Source organism: Protomyctophum parallelum, assembly GCF_964188405.1.
Source record: "Protomyctophum parallelum genome assembly, chromosome: 6".
Lineage (NCBI taxonomy): Eukaryota > Metazoa > Chordata > Actinopteri > Myctophiformes > Myctophidae > Protomyctophum > Protomyctophum parallelum.
This window is the reverse complement of record NC_139701.1, coordinates 25,787,683-25,808,468: the sequence shown is the minus strand read 5'-3', so window position 1 is coordinate 25,808,468 and position 20,786 is coordinate 25,787,683. Positions and strand designations below refer to the sequence as shown.

The following is a 20,786-nucleotide window of genomic DNA, read 5'->3' as shown; positions in this document are numbered from 1 at the left end:
GTATGTGCAATGAAAGAAGTTGTGAGGTTTGGCTGTCTGGCTGTATTTACATACCAATGTCACAAAAACAAGTCCTTGTTCAATTGCCTTGAACAATTAGTTCATGATGGTAGTATTCCAACTTCCTAGTACTACCTCCCAACTAGAACAACCATGACAATCTGTTAAACATTACTCAATAATCTGTAAATGTTTAACTTGCCATATTTTTGTCTTTTCAACATATACTGTACATACGAATAAAGGAGCTGTCAACTCTAACTGAACATTTTTTCCCGCGCTTTCAATATCAACCTATTGCATGAAATCTATGACTCTGGACCATAGACTGTAAAAGCTCTGGACATGTTGTCATGATGTCATATTTGTCCACCATTATACATTATTAAAGGTACTGCTATTGGACAAGATTTCAATACTACACTAGTAGTTAATGGATCCCTAAAAAGGCCAATATTGATTGTTAATGAGGATTTAACATAAGGATAAACATATTTCAAATGATGTGATTTTAATGTAACATTACATGAGTAGCCAGGAGTATCAAGATGTGTGATGACTTCACTTTATTAAAATATTAAGTTATTTCTTTCTTCATACAGCGCACTGCACTTCAGTTCATAACTATTTTCATTCAGCAGCTAGCTGGCACGGAAACCAATTTCATTGATCTGTCCAAAATGTTGCGCATAAAATCACAAAATGCTCCATCTATAAAAACAAAGACAGCAATGGAAATCCAACGAAATATATTACAGCTTAATATACAAATATGTACAAATACATTCAATAAATAGAATATGAAATATTCTTCAGTTGTATTATGTAGGACAGTCCATCAGAGCTTGCAAAGGCTTGCATATTTATTTTCAGCCGTTTGACCAACATTTGTGCAACATTTTGACCTTCCAAAGAGAAGAGCCATTTAATCAAATAATATTATATTTTAGTCATTAGTTCATTACAACCAGCTTGTTCAACTAAAAGCAAAAAAACAACCATAATGTGTTAAAGAAGATTCATACTTTGTCCCACATTGGCATCCACCATGTTGTGAATCGTGTAGGTTTTGGTGCGCAATGCTGTCATGCGATGGAGCATAAATTAGGGTTAGTCCTGTTGTAAAGGACAGCACCTGATCCAATTGTCTGCAGGGAGTAAAGTGACCAGTGCCAACACAATAACCAAATGCAAGCGAGAACAAGCAAGGATTCAAGACATCTGAAATTAATACATGTAAATGTATTTCAAATATAATATAATACTGATTGAAAGAATACACATATTTACAAAGATCATTGTTATATTCCAGTCAGTAGATAGTAACAACATCTTTGGTCCCTGTTGATTGTTGGCGGTTAGTGGTTAGGAAGAGACAAAAATACAAAATAAAGTAAATGTTCAGTTTGCAGGAGAAAAATAAAGAAGATGTGCCAAAATTATGCCTATCACTCTGAATCATGTATGTACAAAATAATGTACTCATGTACTAATAAAGTTCACATAGGCAAACAAAACACAACCTCTTGAGTGGTCTAAATTTATCGAAATCTGTATAAACAATATACATATATCGGGGATACAAGAGAATAAACAAGTGATTAAAAAGAAATGCAGCAATAGTTATTAAAAGGCTGTAATAGCAAAATATATGCACATTGCACACCATTGTGATAGAAGTTGTAACATTTTCCAGGAAGACAAAATAAACATCAGAGCTGACTGATTCCCGGCACAAAGGAGGAGGTTCTGAAGGTTGCACTTGGATGTGATGTGTAATGATTCTGGATGGAATAGATTATACTCATTCCAACACCCTGTATGATAGATTAGCGGTTCGCCCCCTTTGAATGTTTTCAACCGATAATCACCAATATGTTCTTATCAGGACCATGCAATGGAGCCAGTATGGACATTTCCTACATATTGACGTTGTTGTCAGCCATTGTTGACCACGTTGACCGACTACTAACCCTAATCCTAATTTAACAGGCCATGTAAGAAACATGAAGCGAAGTTGTTGTATAGCGCAGTTTCTCTTTTGCTTCGGCGTCAGTAATTTAGTAATAGTAACGCGTTTCCTAGTTGCATACTCGCGGTAGAAAGTATTACCATTGCATGGTCTTCATAAGAACATACTGGTGATTATCGGTTGATAACATTGGAAGCAGGTGGTATCATTCTGGTGATTATCGGTTGATAACATTGGAAGCAGGTGGTATCATTCTGGTGATTATCGGTTGATAACATTGGAAGCAGGTGGTATCATTCTGGTGATTATCGGTTGATAACATTGGAAGCAGGTGGTATCATTCTGGTGATTATCGGTTGATAACATTGGAAGCAGGTGGTATCATATCGGTTGATAACATTGGAAGCAGGTGGTATCATTCCGTTTCTTGAAAATAGTTCCCAGTGTTTTTCTGTCCAGCTTTGGCTATGAATGTAGAGATGGATAATGTGTATGATGATGAGGTGCGTTCAAGGTACAAGTGAGTCTTCAAGCCTCGTTCTGCCCAAAGAGGCTGCCCTCCGTCTTCATTCTGTGAGTCCTGGATAAAGATAATATATGTGGTTATGGACTATTATTTTTGCATAACAAGGTATATTGAATCACATTATTTTAGCGTTGTATTATGTGCCATAATCTTTTCTTTTTTTTAAGTTAGATCTTTGACTTACCGTTTTTCTTTACGACTCGTATAGTCTTCTTTTGATTTGACAAAGACTGCTTCTTCCCCTCCTCTGACAAGGTGGGCAAATTCTCCATCCTTGGCAGAGAAGATCACCCTGCAATCACATTTAATGTCACACTGAAGTTAATGTCACTGAATGACACTGCTTAACGTCTAGTACAATCCAGGTTAAAGTTACCTCACTATAAAATAAAAAAAATGCAATTCTGTTCTTCCATGAATCTGTGATGAGCAATTGGTTAACGTTAGCGATATCCTTTCATCATTGGGAAAATAACAAATGTCTTCTGGTATAATAACAGAGTTAAGTAATTACGTCATATTTGTAGCAGTAGTGGCTCAGAGCATCTGCCTGATGAGCTAGAAGCCTAATATCTCTCCCGGGCTATGGGGAATTCCCTTTAGTCTAGCAGGGGACACAGGTTAGAATCCTGGGTGTTACATATGGAGGGAGGTGATAATAGGGCTCTTACTTGGACTGGGTCTCTCCAGATTTGATGCGCAGTTTACGGATATGGAACCTGTTGCTGCTCCAAAAATCTGACCAGCTGAAGATAGCGTCCTTCTCCCAGCGCAGCTTGACGATCATCAGGTCTCCAATGTCAACATCAGTGGTGAGCAGGAAGGACACTGTGGTGTTTCCATTCAAGACTGGACTGTAGGGGGTCAAGGCAAAAGCCATGAGGTCAAACTAATGACGCTGCTGTGTATAGATCCAGGCCTCCAGGGCATGCGTGCACATGCAGATGCAAGTATATATATATATATAGGCTCTTTACGACTACAACAACTAAGTGAACCGTGCCGTGAAACATATGTCAAGGGTTGTGGAATTAATTGTTTCCATACACTATGGCTCGGTTTCAGATAGGGTTTTTAGGTCCTGCTCGGGATGTGATACTAATCCTGAGTTATGGGAACCCAGAACTCAGCATGTTTTCTTTTTTACGGCGTACCTCCCCTTTCAGGGGTGGTTCTGATTATAATGGATACGTAAATAAAAAGAACATCACAGAACTTGACATGTTCTGGAAAGTTTCATGTTCTATAAGATTCTGGGTTACCCTTTGTAGTCAAAAAGAGCCATTAGTCAATTTATGTATGTACTGTATGAACAGTTTGGGAGTAAGTAGAGGATAGCATGAAACATGCCTTTAACAACCACTTAGCTGTTCAGAAAACTATATATTGTTGTACTTACATACTGAACGGAATGTCCTCCTTCTCTTCAAGGGTTCCATACAGAGACACCTTCAGTGGCTGCTCTGTGAAGGCCAGCTTGTCCTTGCTGAAGAAATGCACCTTCACTTGGTAGTGAAAAACTTAGGGCAGAAGAGAGACAAGGCATAAGAGTGACAGACAGAACTTTCCCAGAGCCAACTGCATACTATCAGTGTATTTCTGCATCAGCACATGAAGCATGTACTAAGTTACAGTCATTATTATAGCTTAAAGCTTTAACTTGTGCCATCAACAGTATTGTAATCTGGTTTCATACTATTTTGTTTTTAAGGAACCTTGGTGTTGTCCTGGACAAAACACCCATTACAACTGTCACTCGATCCTGTAGGTTTACACTCACACAAAGGGTTCAGCCCAGCTCCTAATCCAGACAACAGTCTTGTCAAAACTTGACTATTGTAACTCTCTCCTGACTGGCCTACCGGCATGCACATTTAAGCCTCTCCAACTGATCCAAAATGCTGCAGCTTGCTTTGTCTTCAATCAGCCAAAATGTCTCCCCCTTCTCCGCTCCCTCCATTGGCTCCCGGTCGCTGCCCGCACAGAATTCAAAACTCTGATACTGGCATTCAAAGCATATGGCTCCCCCATATCTTGCAAGTCTGATCGAACCCTACAAACCCTCCCACGCACTCAGATCAGCCAACGCAGGGAAGCTGCGTTGGCTCAGATTCCATCATGGCCCGTAGCACTTGCCCTAGCCCCAACATTTTTATGTAGACTTAGATAGCATTTTATGTAAATGTATAGCTTTTTTATGTAGACATATCACTATAAAGTATACATGCATACTGTAGTTCCATTATATAGATATTCCACTGTTACATTCTTAGCTTACGTATGATTCATGATAATTACTTTTTATGTATGTGATGTTCTTAGCTTACGTATGCTTTTTGTTCTTGCTTAATGTAAATCGCTCTGGATTAAGAGTGTCTGCTAAATGCCTAAATTCTAAGTACTTGTGTAATCTCACTGCCTTTAGTGTTTATCTCTCAAATGTTCCAACGTCACTTAATTGGAAAACATTCTTAAGCTTACATGACATGATTTAATTATTATTGGTTCGTAAGGGCTGAGACTTTAAAAACTTCTTCTCTGGTGCAGTACAGGAAGGTTACATGCAGCAAGTGAGGACTCACCATAGAGCTATAATATATCTAGAGAATATAAGCTATTCACTTCAATGGAAGTTGCTCAGTGGCGTTTTGAAGCACCTGGAAGAATGACGAAGTCTTACGGGTAGTAACCTTCGAGCGTTGATGATTGGTTCTCACGCTGTTCTTGTGGTACCTCTGCATCACGTCCTATGTCACGATTCAATCATAAATTTAACCTGGGGCCAGCCCGCCTGCAATACCCGGTTTTGACCAACACGGAGACGACGACAACAATCACATCAACAACAACTACTACTACTACTACTGTACTTCCACTGCTGTTGCTTCTGCTGCTACTGCTGCAGCAAATATACAGTACAGTAAATCCTCACTGGATTAGAAACAATGAACCTGACCTCCTCCCCATGTGACCAGCATGCCAAACATTGCTTTATTCCTTGGTTGCTATAGCATACTAATGTAAATATCATTACTGCATGCCGCATGGATGCTTGTGCACAACAAGCATCGTTGTAAAGCATACAATGCTTTACAGTGTATTTTTGAATTTCTCTTGTCTTTCATTAATATTTGTACCAATATAAAATGAATGTGCCTTCACCTAATATACAACAATATACAAATAGTAGCTCATAACACTGAGGATTGTCCAACTTAGCTATCGTATTAAAATGAGTCAACTTAACTCTCTGTAATTCATGCAAAGCCCTTAAATCCAGACATACTTATTTGCAGTGGCCGAGCATGAACTCATTTCCCTCATCTCTAAGAACATAGCATAAAACACATACAGTAAACGTATGTGTAAAGTAGTTTGTTAACTCTGTTTCCCTGAGTACAACTGCTACAGAAATACATCTATTTATTCATTGTTACTATCATCATTGTAATTTTGCCCTTGATTGACGCAAACTCAAAGCATTGTATACTTCATTTAAGTAGTTTACGGTACGTTACAGCCATTCTTCCTGGTCTTTTACCTTTGTAGGGCGTCATTTCGCGGGTCTTCAGGTACATCTTTGTACTGCGGGGTGTGCGGACCTTTTGGATGTTGTAGCCTAGTTTGTTGCAGCGGTTCTTGCGACAGCTGAGACACAGGCCCTTGTTAAAGGCATCCTTGGAATTACAGCGGTAGGCCATGGTCTGTTTTTGCTGCGCATTCACCACCAGCGAGTCAATGAACAGATGGATGGACCGCTCGTGGGAACACTTGACCAGTTGGTCCATATCTGTGGCAGACCAGACAGTGTAGGTTTGAAAACCAGGCAGAAATACAATACACAGCAAAATTCAGAGTTAGGGTTTAGAGTTGAGGCATACGTGTGTAGTTCTTTTTATTTTAAATAACTCATTTTTATCTTCTTTTTTGTATAATTATTGATTTTTGTATTCTTATTCTTATATGTATTGTATTAAATTGAAGCACAGTGAGTCCTCGCTTGTCATGTGAAATGTGCTATATAAATAAACTTGACTTCACTTGACTAATACAGTTTGTTTTACTAATTAACTTTCAAGTTAAGTTTCATCTGCCTTTTTTTGTAAGTTTAGTCATCAGTGTTTTTGTTTGTTTGTTAGGCCTTCCACTCTAAATATGGCCGCATTAGTGAAAAATACGCCCCCAATGGTATTTCTTCACTTCGAATTTTGAATTTTGGAGCCTTGACCAATCGGCCAACTTTACAACAGGTATATAAAACAATTTAAGACATTTTAAAATACCCATACAGTTATAATAAATCAGGTTGTGTCTGTTTCCACTTCCTTCAAATGAGTGGAAACCAGGCTACAGCCAAAAAGCAGAAAGTTCACAATTAAGCGATTACTGTAACCACTGGCTTTTTGCTGCATGCTCTGCTTTGATCAGTTCACATTGGCTGTGATGCTGACTGGAGGCAAGCATGTTGACCTCCTGAAGGCTTTTATGGAGGCAAATTACATACTGACACCATGCAAACCTCCAATGAACCTGTCCTGATAATTTACAACATTGTAACGGCAGACTTTTCACTTTGATGAGGGCATAAATTTGCATTGTGTGAAAATGACATAGAGGGCACATGATGATTGATACCACATGTATTTATAAGTTCTCTGTAATTCTACAAAATAGAGCTTATATATCATATTGCACCTAACACAATCTCATAATATACTGTATACTAGCCTAGACATTACAGTATGACCCCTGATTTAGAGGTTCTGGGATGGCAAGGTAATTAGGGAGTTCATGGACTGGAATCTGCTATCCATGCAGGTACACAGTCAAATGTGTTAGAAATGTATCTAGATAATGTAAGCTATAATTTAACTCTTTAAGAGCTAAATTATTCATTTTTTATATACTCATTTGACTGTGTTGTAGTGCGTTCATATACTACAGTATAACGTTATATAATAATCTAATCTAATCTATAAGTCTGATAGTATACATTCAGGGTGGTGCAACAGATAGGATTTTTGAAAGAGGGACAGCGCACAACACAGTGTTGAATGTGTGTGTGTGTGTGTGTGTGTGTGTGTGTGTGTGTGTGTGTGTGTGTGTGTGTGTGTGTGTGTGTGTGTGTGTGTGTGCGTGTGCGTGTGTGTGCGTGCATGCATGTGTGCGTGCGTGCGTGCGTGCGTCTCCATGTGTGTGTGAATACATGTCTGTGTGTGCATGTGTGTTTCTGTGGGCTACATACTATGCAGGCCTTTGATGCCAGCTGCTGCAATTCCCAGCAGAGTGTTCTGGATGTCGCAGCCTGGCTGGAAGGTGCCTCCGTTGGGGTAGATGTCAATGTGGCCCACTGGTCGCTGGATGCCAATGCTGCGGCCTGGGGAGCCCCTGGTGTTGGTGTGCAGGACGTCCACAAATTGGGCATCGCCCGATGAAAGGATGTTCTGGTTGTCTTCATGCTCAAAGGAGGGACCGGCGGGGTCTAAGCCTGTGTGACAAGACAGGAGGTCAGTGTTTTTGTGTGATCAACTTGTTTGCATGCCTCAATAGCTTGAGTGACCTGAAAGAGAGACAGAAATAAGGCACTGTCCCTAGTCTGCATGGTACTGGGTCAACTTGAGAAAAGTACTGCAGCTGCATGGAAAAGAACCCCTATTTTTGCAAAACATCTCAACGTTTCGATGCTCAAGGGATCTTCTTCGGGTCAACGTTTGTCATGTCTTGCAAATAAAGTATTTTTCCCCATGGAGCTGGAGCTCTACATTTCTCAACCATATAGTCTTTTTGGCCCGGCACCCATTGTCGATGTGTGTAGAGTTAAGTTTTCTTTGAACTGGCTAAAATTGACACTTTTGGTACCAGGTACTTAATTTATGTGTACCTGATTGTAATGGTACATGCGTTTAATATGCGTCCTATAGCTTATCATCATAGTTACGTGAGTGGTTAAAGAACAACTAAATTGTCTGGAAGCCACTCCTATCGTAGTAAACTGTAAACTCTCTCTCTGGCTCTCTCTCCCACAAACACACGCTGTTAAGTTACCGCAACTAAGACTACATTTCCTGTCAATAATAATCAGTGTAAAATGTAGTTCATTGGGAGGTAAAGGGAGACGGTTTATTGTGAAGGGTGTGTTTAAACTGGACTGCTTACTGGTGCATGTTTAGAGTACAGATGTATTTGCTCCGGTCTGTCTGGTATTGCTGTGAACAGTTTTAGCACTGCAGACTCTGCAATCGCCTGGTAAAGTTGAGTTTTGATTCTTTGAACAGTCAAAACAAGACGTAAAAGAACCACAGACACTTTCAAAAGAGAGGGCAAGATAGATGGAGTAAAGGTGGCATTGGTAATGGAACCACAACAAACACGGCAACTCCATCCACACTGATGAGGTGAGTGAAGTCGCATGACGGTGATAGACAGCAACAGTAATCATAAAGATGGACACATTCCCACGTTAACTTTACCACTTGAACTGAAAAATGAAGGGACTACTTAATCAACTTTCCCAAATCCCGAAGCTGTCCCATTCATTGTCACAGCCGCAGACGGCAGGCACAACTATATGTGAATAGCAGCCTACACCCTACACTACAGTATTTGATTAGCTCCGTTTGGAATGGTTACGGAGCTATATTTCCATATGTAACGTATTTACCGTATGCTACCTGTGAGCCTACAGTATGTATATTCATTGCCTCAGGTATGCTGCAACTGAACCACGTTGAGGGTTTTAGTCTGAAGTGGTATGGTCACGTTCAGCGTTCACCGTGGGGGGGGGGGGGGGTATCTTTTAATAAGGGTGGCAGGGGGGCTGGCAATCTTGCATTAGGGGCCGTGGAACATTCCAGCCTCGCCTGTATATATAACATTAAATTAATTATCTGCTTGTACTGCTACAGTATGAATTCACCATGATCAGACAAGCATCACCTGTGATTCTGCTGATTTTGTGGTCACTGAGGTCTCCGGCGATGCCTGCAACATGTGCTCCCAGACTGTATCCCAACAGATGGATTCTTTCCCAGGGTAACTGCAGCTCTTTCTAAAGGAAGAAGATGCAAGGTTTCAAATACCTTTGAATAACACATTATGTAAAATTGTGCACAACATTTTGAAGTGAGTTCAATCCTGCAGCATGGATGGAACGAAAAAGACTAGACTAAACCTGGCCTGGCATGTCAAATCTCTATTATCTGAATAGAATTTAGGCCATAATCCAATACAAGCATTGATGTGTGTCTGGGAAACCAGCTCTAAAAAAGACAATGAATCACATACAAATAAAGTGGTGTGAACTTTGCCAACAGGCTACATCTGTAATACTAGACCTCAGGTAAGCTATGGGCAACAATGTGTTTTATAGCCAGCCCGTGCCAGTGTCGCTTGATTGACTTAGTTAAAACTAAAGGGCAGTGCTGCACCAAGCTTCACATGCAATGTGAATCAGTACTTAGCTTCATAATGAGAGACTGCAGTGAGCCAGGGACAAGGCTGTAAATAAGCCTTTATAGTGAGAATAAAATCATAACCAGAAGGAAAACATACCCACAGCAATGCTAGATACAAAAACATTACATCACTACTGACAAATCTGTCGCACTTTGGGAGACTACTTTAAATTCAGATGGAGTTCATGGGTTCCTTCTCACTTCTGGCATTGTATTGTACTACTGATTGTGATTTGTAATTTGGCCAGTGGGTTTTGGTTTAATGAAGCAAAATCCAATTTACAATGGGGTCCGCTCATAGTTCTGACAACCCATTATTGTGCCATAATAATAATAATGAATTGCATTTTTATGGCGCTTTTCTATGCACTATGTGCCTACTCAAAGCGCTTACAATGGTTCATTCATTCATACATTCATACATTGGGAGGTGAAGCGGCGAACAGTCGCCAGCGTCCTCACTCACTACCCACCCCCAATCCAACCCTTGATGCTGAGTGTCAAGCAGGGAGGCACTGGGTCCCATTATTTAGAGTCTTTGGTATGACCCGGCCGGGGATCGAACCCCCGACCTCCCAGTCTCAGGGCGGACACTCTAACCACAAGGCCACTGAGCTGGTAATAACAATAGTCCGACAAATGTTCGGGTTACAGTAGGTTAGGGTTAGGGTCGGGATAGGGTTAGTTATAATGGGGGTCAGTCGGACCAACGAGACACATAGCAGATAGCACCAACAACAGTTGTGATCTTAAAAAAACAATCTTGGTTACTAGTATAGATCCAAAAGACTCACCTGTATCCAGTAGACAAACTGGGCGACATCACGGCCAACTAGCTTGGTGTTGGCTGCAGATGTTGGGTAGTGCTGGCTGGCACGAGTCAGCCAGTCCACCACAATGACATTGGCACCCGGTTCCCTCTCATGAAGGGCAGTCACCAGCAAGGGCACCCAGCTCTCAAACATTCCTGTGACCTATGGTACAAGCACACAGGCACACGCATGCAAACACACACACGCACGCACGCACAAGCACGCACGCACGCACACACACACACACACACACACACACACACACACACACACACACACACACACACACACACACACTCTCTCACACACACACACACACACACACACACACACACACACACACACATGCACACAGAGGTCAGCTTCTAGCATCATTCACCTTTGCCTTTGTTTCAATAGACAGATAACAAAAATGTCAAGTTCAGGTTGCCTCTCAATCTCAGAAAGAAGCCGACTGGTTGCTAAGTCATCATATCTCTTCTGTTTGTAATTACTAGAGCAAGATTCTGGGCTATTCTTGCATCTTGCAGTGCTGAATACAGGCATACCATGACTAATGACTAATTTGACTAATCTTTTTTCTGTGCACTCACAAGATAAAAACAATAATATTACATTATTTCTTGACAAGATGCACAATTTAAGTCTTAATTCATGTACACATATGCTCTTTCCTCCCAAAGTTTATAGTAATTAAGTTAGGATATAAGATAATAAGTTCAGTTGGCACCTTTAAACCCTTAGACTTTGACCATTCAAATGCCAGCATGCCTATTCTGGGGCGAACGGTCACAAAAATATCAGATCTGAATGTGCCGCATTACGACACGTTGTTAGCTTCTTTTTTGTGAGATTTGGCACAGACAGAAAAAAGGTTCTCCAGCACAAGTAGCCTACAGTTGCAACTCAGGTCTGTTTTACTAGAGGGTTTAAGTGCTTAACTGACATACCGTCCAGCCATGAATCACAATGAAGCTCAGTGTTTCTGGGTTGAAGTGACACTCTTTGATCGTGTCCGGCTGACCAGGCACTATGTAGCACATGTCATCGTCAGGAACATCAGCTGTGCGCAGGGAGAATTTGGACTCAATGCCTGCGTAGTCTTCGATCCACTCAGTGGTGGTAGGCAGGGGAGCAGTGGTCGTAGTGCTGTTAGCTGTTATAGCACACGCATACACGCGCGCGCACACACACACACACACACACACACACACACACACACACACACACACACACACACACACACACACACACACACACACACACACACACACACACACAATTACTCCCTTTCCATAAATTCTTGCGCCGAAATGAAGAGGTGAACATTTTAGATTTTTTCATTTTCAATTTTGACCATAGAATATCTCAGTTGTAATGAAAGTGGGCTCCAGAAAAGAACCATTATTAAAGGGAACTTTCACAGGTCTGTGACTCAGAGAGAGTTATGGGAGAAATAGAAGATTATCTTGCTAAATGTTTGATTTGTAAACCTAGACATTATAGTTTATACTGTTATGTCCAGTGATCATGCATTGATGTTAGAGTAGGACACTGTCGCCCTCTTTTGTCTCCATGTGCACACTTCTTCAACCATATGAAGAATTAGGCTTAATTAAACAATATTTTGGATATTGGCTATATTATAGGATTCATAAAAAGTAAACGAAATGTGCATACCAAGTTAACAGAAAATTAGTCAAATTTTTGTAAGATTTTTTTTTAAAATAGACTATATGGCTAATTCCCTATAGGTTGATATTATTAATTGATAAATTATAGCATACCGGTATTTACAAACAGCTGCTGTTGAGTGTTGATACTCAGATTAATTAATTGAATCTGGAAAAACAATGCGCAGATTTCCACAGTGATTTTTCACAAAAGGCCTTTATGAACTCTCTTTTCTATAGGCGCGCATGTGAATAGGGTGCACTGGAGACCCTAAAGTTTTTCCCAGGGGTTATTCCCGGTCAGAGTGGAGCCACATGCATGCATTAAACCCAACTCACCCACTCTGCCACACACCCACCCACAAATGTTTACGTTTTAAAGGCTGTTGTTGCAGACATGTTTATGATCCAATTAATTAGCCTATATCACAGAAACACCATTAAATCACCGATTTGGCTCTTACCAAAAATAATAGTAGGTTCAGGGTCAGAAGAAAAAGTTACACAAATGTTTGCCAAAATTATCCCAACAGTGAAAATATATATATTTTCGATTCCCATATTTGACCTCCAATGAGGTTCCGAGTTAAAAGCTCCTTTGATGTTGTGGAATATCCAGTAAGAGTAAGATTTCACGCAGAAGTCCGTTAGAAAGTGGAATAGAGTTGCGGTCAGGGAGTAAAGTTTCTTACTTCTGTCACAGTTGCCGCTCCAAGTTATCTTTATGAGTGGCTCATTTGAATAACTATATACTATTGGCTGAAGATGAATGGGCGGGGTTTGAGCCACATCCTACTCAACTAAATCATTCACAAGTTCACTATTCACTTCACTCACAACTACGTGCGCTCTGCTCAGGACTCAGGTCAGGTCCCTACGGCTTACAGGATAGGGATAGGATAGCATGCAGTTTGCACGAATTAATCTAAAAAGAATGTTAAAATATAGGCTGCGCTATGTATGCCTATAGGTGTAGGCTATCTACGGTATCTATTAGCCTAATTTCTACATGCGTGCGCACGCACACGCACACAAACAGCACACGCACGCAGGCTAGCTCTCTCTCTCTCTCTCTCTCTCTCTCTCTCTCTCCCAGTTCTTGGCTATAACAAGTGGAAAACAAATTATAGCTTTCAAAATTAGATTTATTGTATTATTGGATTTTGTTTTAAATCCCATTTTCAGTCCCTTGTCAGCAGGTGAGAAGGACGAATACATACATTAACTAATTAATCCTTCAATTCAACAATTTATCCAAACTACAAATTATTTATCTTCACCACTATAAAAGAGTTGTTTAATGATATTATAAACTATTCTTTTGGCTATGATGTTGATCTATTTGGACTATTCTTAACTTAAACCCTCTATAGGCCTACTTTTAGTAAACAGACTTGAGTTGCAGTGCACTTGTTAAACTCTTTTTTTGCACTTCCACACCAAACCTATAGTCAAAAATAGCATATATCTAGATCTGCTATATTTGCCCCAGAATAGGGATACTGGAGTTCAAGTGGTTATGGGGTCCTTTATAGTTGGCACAGCTGTTGATGATGAACCTGTATTGATCCCTGACCCTGAGAGGAAATTCAGGTGTCATGTGGGATGTCTCAGAAAGACATAAGCAGGATGGGTGTGTTAAAAAGCTCGTTGTCCCATTGGCCAGTCATCATCAGCGAGCAGTCTGTAGAATTGGGAAACAATGAAGCATGACTGACACAAATGACACCACAGTGCCTCGGCGGACGCCCCCCAGAGATTATGAATTGTTCCCTTCAAAATTACTGCAAGATGTTCACCAACCTCAAGCACATTTTCGTAACTATCATTATTTTATATACTGGCACGTACCGTCAACAGAATAATCACATACAAGGTGTATGAACATAAACATTATATTTCAAGGTGGCTTGAACCAACACATGAACCCTAGTGTCCCTATTTTGGGGCAAACATTCAAAGAAAATAGATGATCTACATTACAAGCTCACTTATAGCTTGTAGACTGGCTAATTTCTGCAAATATATTTAGTATAGAAGCCAAAAGGAGGGGGTAAGGGGGTCTTCCGATAGACCCTGCAGGAAACTGTGCAACTATAGACCTATCATAGGCCACCCTATGTATAGTATACATAAGTGGTTAAACTATTTTGTAGCTTTGCTTTATTTTAGTTCTGAATAAGTAATGAGAAATCGAAGTTACATTGTTCGAGACAAAATAGCTTCTGGGGGGCGCCTGCTGGCCTATAGTGGTCCAGGCGCATACCACATATAGGCACATATGCACATATGCAGCCTGACAGCGTGTCACAGGTTCGAATCCCGACGACCTTTGTTGCGTGTCACTGTCACTCCTTGTGCCGCTCTCCCTCAACCTCCACTGCGTACTATAAATAAAGGCAGAAATGCCCCAAGTGGTTAAAAAAAACATCTGTGTAAAAGCATGACACATACCTAATGTTGCAATAATGCATCTGTGCTGTGCCTGTCAATAATTAAATATATTTAACCTCAGCCTTCATACTGGTATGTCATCTGATCCAAGAATCGGATCCGTCGGGGGACATTTACAGGGGGATTTACACAGCGTAACAGTGGGACAGTCCTGTCAGAGACACACATTGATTTCAAGATTTTAAGTATTAAAATAGGCCTACACAATTAATAACATTATAAGAAACATTATAATAATAAGAATTTAGATTTTGTTTGAATTTGATTACTTATATCTGTCATTGTAACTGAAGCTAAATAAACATGATGGGGGACATGACATTTACACACTTACCTCTACTCAAATCAAAGGGACAATTTTATATTTCACCCTGACAAACATTTCCTTGTGTTCTATCATCTATGGCATACAGTATATGTCAAACTCAAGGCCAAATCAGGCCTGTGAATGAAATATCTTTGGCCCGTGGGATGACATTAATTTACAATAATTTGTATTAGAACTGGCCCTCTGGTATATTGCACGCACCACCATATTACTACAAGTCCCACAATGCACTGTGAGTGCATTGTATCGAGGGCCCGCAAGCACAAGCCTGCGTCTTCTCTTCACTATTCATCAGCAGTGGAAGTGGCGCCTGTGGTCAACTTTCAGCTACCCCTCTCCCCAAAAATGTCTAAAGAAAAGGTGGACTCTGAAAACAGGGGTTTTCAAGCCAGCTGGGAGGCAAAGGGCAAACCTCTGTGTGGAGACAGTGTGGCTGTAATGAAAGAATATTACCTAAGAAGACTCTATGATAAGAAATGAATGCAACTGATTTGATTTACTTTCTCATTTTACTTCGAAAGCAGTGCTTGGTGAGGATCATAGAACAGGAAACTGAGCTTTAATAATGCATTTTCAGTTTTTAATACCTACAGTTTCATCTTTGCATTTATCTTGCTATTAAGGGACATTGATTTTTTTAAGGAAAATTACTTTTTTGCCTGGGACGTCCTCATGATGTGTGTTGAAACACAGTCCGGCCCTCGACTTGTACCAGTTGTTCAATTTTGGCCCACTGTGTATTTGAGTTTTGATATTCCTGTTCTACGTTATATAGCGAGGCCTTAACAGTATAAGATAAGGCTTTTGGATTTAATGTTTATGCTTATTTTACACAAGATATGCTGTATTATGTCATGGGGAAACAAATGGCACAGGATACTGGGAATGACCCAACAACGCTTGTTTGTATATGAGGATTAAATACCAAAGGTTTTTAAACGAGACACAAAGTCAAGCCCATGCATGTTTCCACTGGCACTGAATCACTGAAAAATCATATACCCTCAAAATACTGCATGTTTTTCTGTCTGTAAGAATATTATTCCACCAAATCCTATTAACTGAGTAAACAAATTGACACGAAGCAGATGTATCATCTGTATCAATATACCCATCCTTCCCACAGTGATGCGTGGCAGGGCATTATAATCACTCCTGTGTGTGTGTGTGTGTGTGTGTGTGTGTGTGTGTGTGGGGGGGGGGGGGGGGTCAAGGTCAAGGTCAAAACAATGCTGAAGGCCGGATGCACAACTTAAAGGACCACTTCACTCATTTTCAGCCTTTCTTCATATATTTGTCCTCACAATATGTTACCATTTCTGTCTTCGCAGTCTGTGTCAATAGAGGAGATCTGTGGAGTGTTGTCAGTTTTTTAGAAGCCAACAAAGGCTTCTATTATAGCATATGCTACCCTTAAAGGAAGAGAAAGCTGCAGTTTCTATAGCTTGTAATCCCTATCGATATGTCATTGGTAGGCAGGGTCCTGAGCTGAAAATTGTTGAAGTGCTCCTTTAAGTGTTGTGAGAACTGTTTGGAAGAATAGGATAGTCCAGATGCAAAATCACTCACATTTTTCATTTAGGTGAAAAATTACCAAATCGGTCAATCAATGATGGTGCTGCATACATAGTGAGAGATGTTGCACTCCCAGTGGTACTAAGGCCATGTATTGGGTTGCGTGTTGTTTTGAGTTTCTGTTGCATTTGTATTTTTGAAGAGTGTTGCATTATTACATTATATTACATTGCAATTTGAAAATAGATGTACAGTAACAGGCAGCAATTAAAAAACATTCAAGTTAATTTTAAATATGAATGATCCAAATATGTCATGAACTCTTTCTAGGGACATTTCCCCCATGAATTAACTGCTGTGTATTTGCTGTTCCAAATATAGTATGCTGTTTCTTTTAATTAAAAAAGAGGTGGGCCCTGTGTGTGTGTGTGTGTGTGTGTGTGTGTGTGTGTGTGTGTGTGTGTGTGTGTGTGTGTGTGTGTGTGTGTGTGTGTGTGTGTGTGTGTGTGTGCGTGCGTGCGTGCGTGCCCGCATGCGTGCGTGTGCGCGCGTGTGCATGAGTGTGTCTATATGGTGGTGGCTTGATTGTTTGGGAGGTGATGCTTATGGCCTAACCAAAGGGCCCAACCCAATGGTTAGACAGAGGAGAACCGCCTATCCGCTCCGACATCGCAACCCCCAAACAGACAAACAGACTTTGTAGTTTAATGTAAATACATCTCTTCCATCTCAAATAGTGCATTCATTATGCCCATCCTCCCCTGTCTTACCGCATCACAATCCCATTATGATTAAAGATAAGGCAGAAATGTAAACATGCCTCATGCGAGAAGGCACACCTTCTAGAAATGATTAAAGTTAGGCTGAGTGAGGTGGGCGGACGGACAGACGGACAGACAGACAGACAGGATCATCCCTTATCTCTGATTAGTTTGCTGACCCTGTTTCTTTCTCCTGAGGAAATTAAAAGATCACTGTGTACTCACAACAGCTGTACAACAAAAAAGACGATTCCCTCAATTTCCCTGCCATGAATGACAATTTCCTTATAATGTGTTTTTTTTCACAAACCCAAAGGCCAAGCAATCGTTCCACGTTCCACTGCATCTTGAAGAGATCAAATTGGCTATGGACTGTGCTGAATGCTAAACATAACTGCCATATATTACTGCTCAAGCCACTTCACGTTGGTTCAAATCACCAAGTGGCTCGATCATTTAGCCCTGAGCGACATGACTGCAAACATTTACATCAGTTAGAAAATACAGCAACATCTGTTTATCTCTCTCTCTCTCTGACACCATGACTTCACGTGTTTACAAGTGTTTACAAAACACCAGGCTCTTCAATAGCACATTGACGTAAACAGTCTCTCTTCATGCAGGTGTAGTCACACGGCGACTGCAATCTCACACGCGTATGCGTGAGTAATACGTCATCCACATCAACAAGCAGAAGCATCTGGTTTTTGTTTGAAGTTTTTATTCATGATGCATCTATGCATACTATGTTATGCTGGCACAATTGTATTGTTTTTGTGATATAATTAATAAAAACAATTGATAACAATAAAAAAGCTGATATGCACGGAATGCACGCATGCCATATACACAAAAACATACATAAGCACACTTTCATCTAAACCTCAGATTTGATGAGTCGTTAGATGGCTGATTCTAGGAACAACGGAAAATGTGTCTGGTTTCACAGCAAGGTTCAACATAAATATGGTGAGCCAACCTGCAGGGGCCCCTCAGAGCCATGTCCGAGTTAAGCCATGTGTACAACATTTGTCTGCAGGCAGACACCCTTGTTGGAGTCAGAGAACATGATGTGAGAATACAGTGTCTGTTCTAATCACTGCCTTGGTCTTTTAAAGCAGGACATCTGCTGGTGATGTGCGTGTGCCACTGTGCCCACATGATAGCCAGGTGATTTGAAATGCATCATAACCCCATTATGTATATTGTTTTAACTTTTTAACCCTCATGTGCAAACACGAGTTGATCTGATTACATGTGGTGGCACAGCTGTCCTGAACAACTCCACTTTTCTGCTGACTTGAATTCTTTCTTCTCCTTTTCTCCTCTGCCTTTTGCACGCTTCACGTTCAACTTTTTGCTCACTTCAGATTTATGTCCATGTTGTAGCAAGTTTTCATTCACCTCGTGTCGCCACATCAATGTTTTGTTATTGTTGCAGCTTCACAGTGGCTGTCAGACTGACAGAATCCACAGGTGGCTTAGCTCTTTCAATGTAATGTGCACTGCAAATACGATTGTGCGTAGAGTATGTCTGTACTGTACATGTGTCTAGGCCTGTGTGTGCAGATCGTGCATGTGAATGTGCGTGCACCCATTCCTGTGTGTGTGTGTGTGTGTGTGTGTCTGTGTGTTTGCGTGCGTACATACGTGCGTGGTAAATGGTAAATGGTGCATTTATATAGCGCTTTACATAGATTGTGCATTACATTCACCCATTCATACACCGATTGCGGCAGAAGCCATGCAAGGTATACCAGCCAGCACATCGGGAGCAATTTGGGGTTCAGTGTCTTGCCCAAGGACACTTCGACATGTAGACAGGAGGAGCCGGGATTCGAACCGCCGACCTATGGATCATTGGACAACCTGCTCTACCTCCTGAGCCACAGTCGCCCGTGCGTGCGTGTGTGCATGCGTGCGTGCTTGCGTGCATACGTACATTGCACGTATACATCATAGACTGTAAAAAATATGGACAAAGCGTTCTCCGGGTCTAACATGGACGTAAAATGAAGCCTGTTATTCCTGCACTGTAAGTCGCCATCTTTCTAGATCCGTTTGGTACCAGCTGGCCATTGGCTGGCTCCGTTTTGGACCAGCTGGCCATTGGCTGCCCAGACAACGAGGCGGGACTTCCCCCCTTCTTCTCCGTTGGTTTTTATTTTGACTCGAGTGGGAGGGGAATCCCGATCATAGACTGTAACGGTAGCCACGCCCCTCAGAACATACGCGATGTTTTTTTTTCTTTATGGTCATTTTTTTAATTAATGGGACCATAATTTTCCAAAAAGAATATTATGACATTAGAAATGAGACTTTAAACTAGTGACTGGAAGAAGAAAGTATTCATGACCATGTTTATTAAGGTAATACAGTCTAGGTGAAGTTGGGCCAAAATACATGGGCCTCTATGGAGCTATGGGGCTTTTTGGGTCCAGTCCAGCGCCACAACAGGCCATTATTATGAACTACCGATTTCAAATGAGGCTTCACGAAATATCTGGCTGACTGCCCCCCTGGTATACATACACACTGTGTTTATATAATGTATACAAATGTACATGCAGATACAAAGTATAAATTGTATAGCATACAAATTGTCTTGTGTAGACAGACACACAGAACCAAACACCAAGCATCAATCTGTCTCCACATTAAACTGACTCCAGAGTGTAAATACTGCCTCTTAATGTCACCCTTGAAAAGACGAATGAAAAACTGGTGTCAGCCTCCTACTTCACTTTGACAAACACACAAAAGGCACACGTGCGCACATTCACTAATATACTACTTCAGTCTTTCTGCGGCTCTTTACAACTCTGCTCTCCTTAGTAAGAGCCAGTCATAAAACTGAACTCCCACTGAAGAGCCATTCTCCTCCGCCCTGCCTGAAACACCCCCTCCCGCTAGAATGAATTCTAGAATGGGCTTTCTACTTATGGCAAATTAGGGCTTTCTTTGGCTTTAAAGACTCTAGCGAAATGTGAAGGCCATGTGGCTGGTTTAATCATGATTCATGACTCATGCTTTTATTTTTTATTGTGTTCCTACCCATGGATTTTCTCCTACTTTGACATTACACTGACTCCTTCCAGCTGGCTTCAAGGCTGTGTTGGTGGAAGCACCGTCCGAAGGCTGCCCTGTCTCCTGTTATGTCTCGCCTGTGCCCATGTATTCAGATAAGGGAGAACAAAATGAAACCTCTATATCAGTGAAATAATAGAGGCTAACCTTGCACTGGCGACAATACAGTATGCACTGCATGCATAATTATGTGGATCTGCAAAC

General features: G+C 41.0%; 1 protein-coding gene across 1 annotated transcript; it reads right to left on the bottom strand.

The window, feature by feature from the left end:
- Nucleotides 1-560: 560 nt before the first annotated feature.
- On the bottom strand, nucleotides 561-13,139 carry lpla (lipoprotein lipase a). Its single transcript, XM_083767038.1, has 10 exons — nucleotides 12,902-13,139; nucleotides 11,715-11,920; nucleotides 10,747-10,926; nucleotides 9,435-9,546; nucleotides 7,744-7,986; nucleotides 6,040-6,288; nucleotides 3,898-4,018; nucleotides 3,170-3,352; nucleotides 2,683-2,790; nucleotides 561-2,552 (listed from the first exon to the last, which is right to left on the bottom strand). The coding sequence occupies exons 1-10, from the start codon at nucleotides 12,996-12,998 to the stop codon at nucleotides 2,501-2,503; spliced, it is 1,551 nt and encodes a 516-aa protein (XP_083623164.1). The 5' UTR covers nucleotides 12,999-13,139; the 3' UTR covers nucleotides 561-2,500.
- Nucleotides 13,140-20,786: the final 7,647 nt, after the last annotated feature.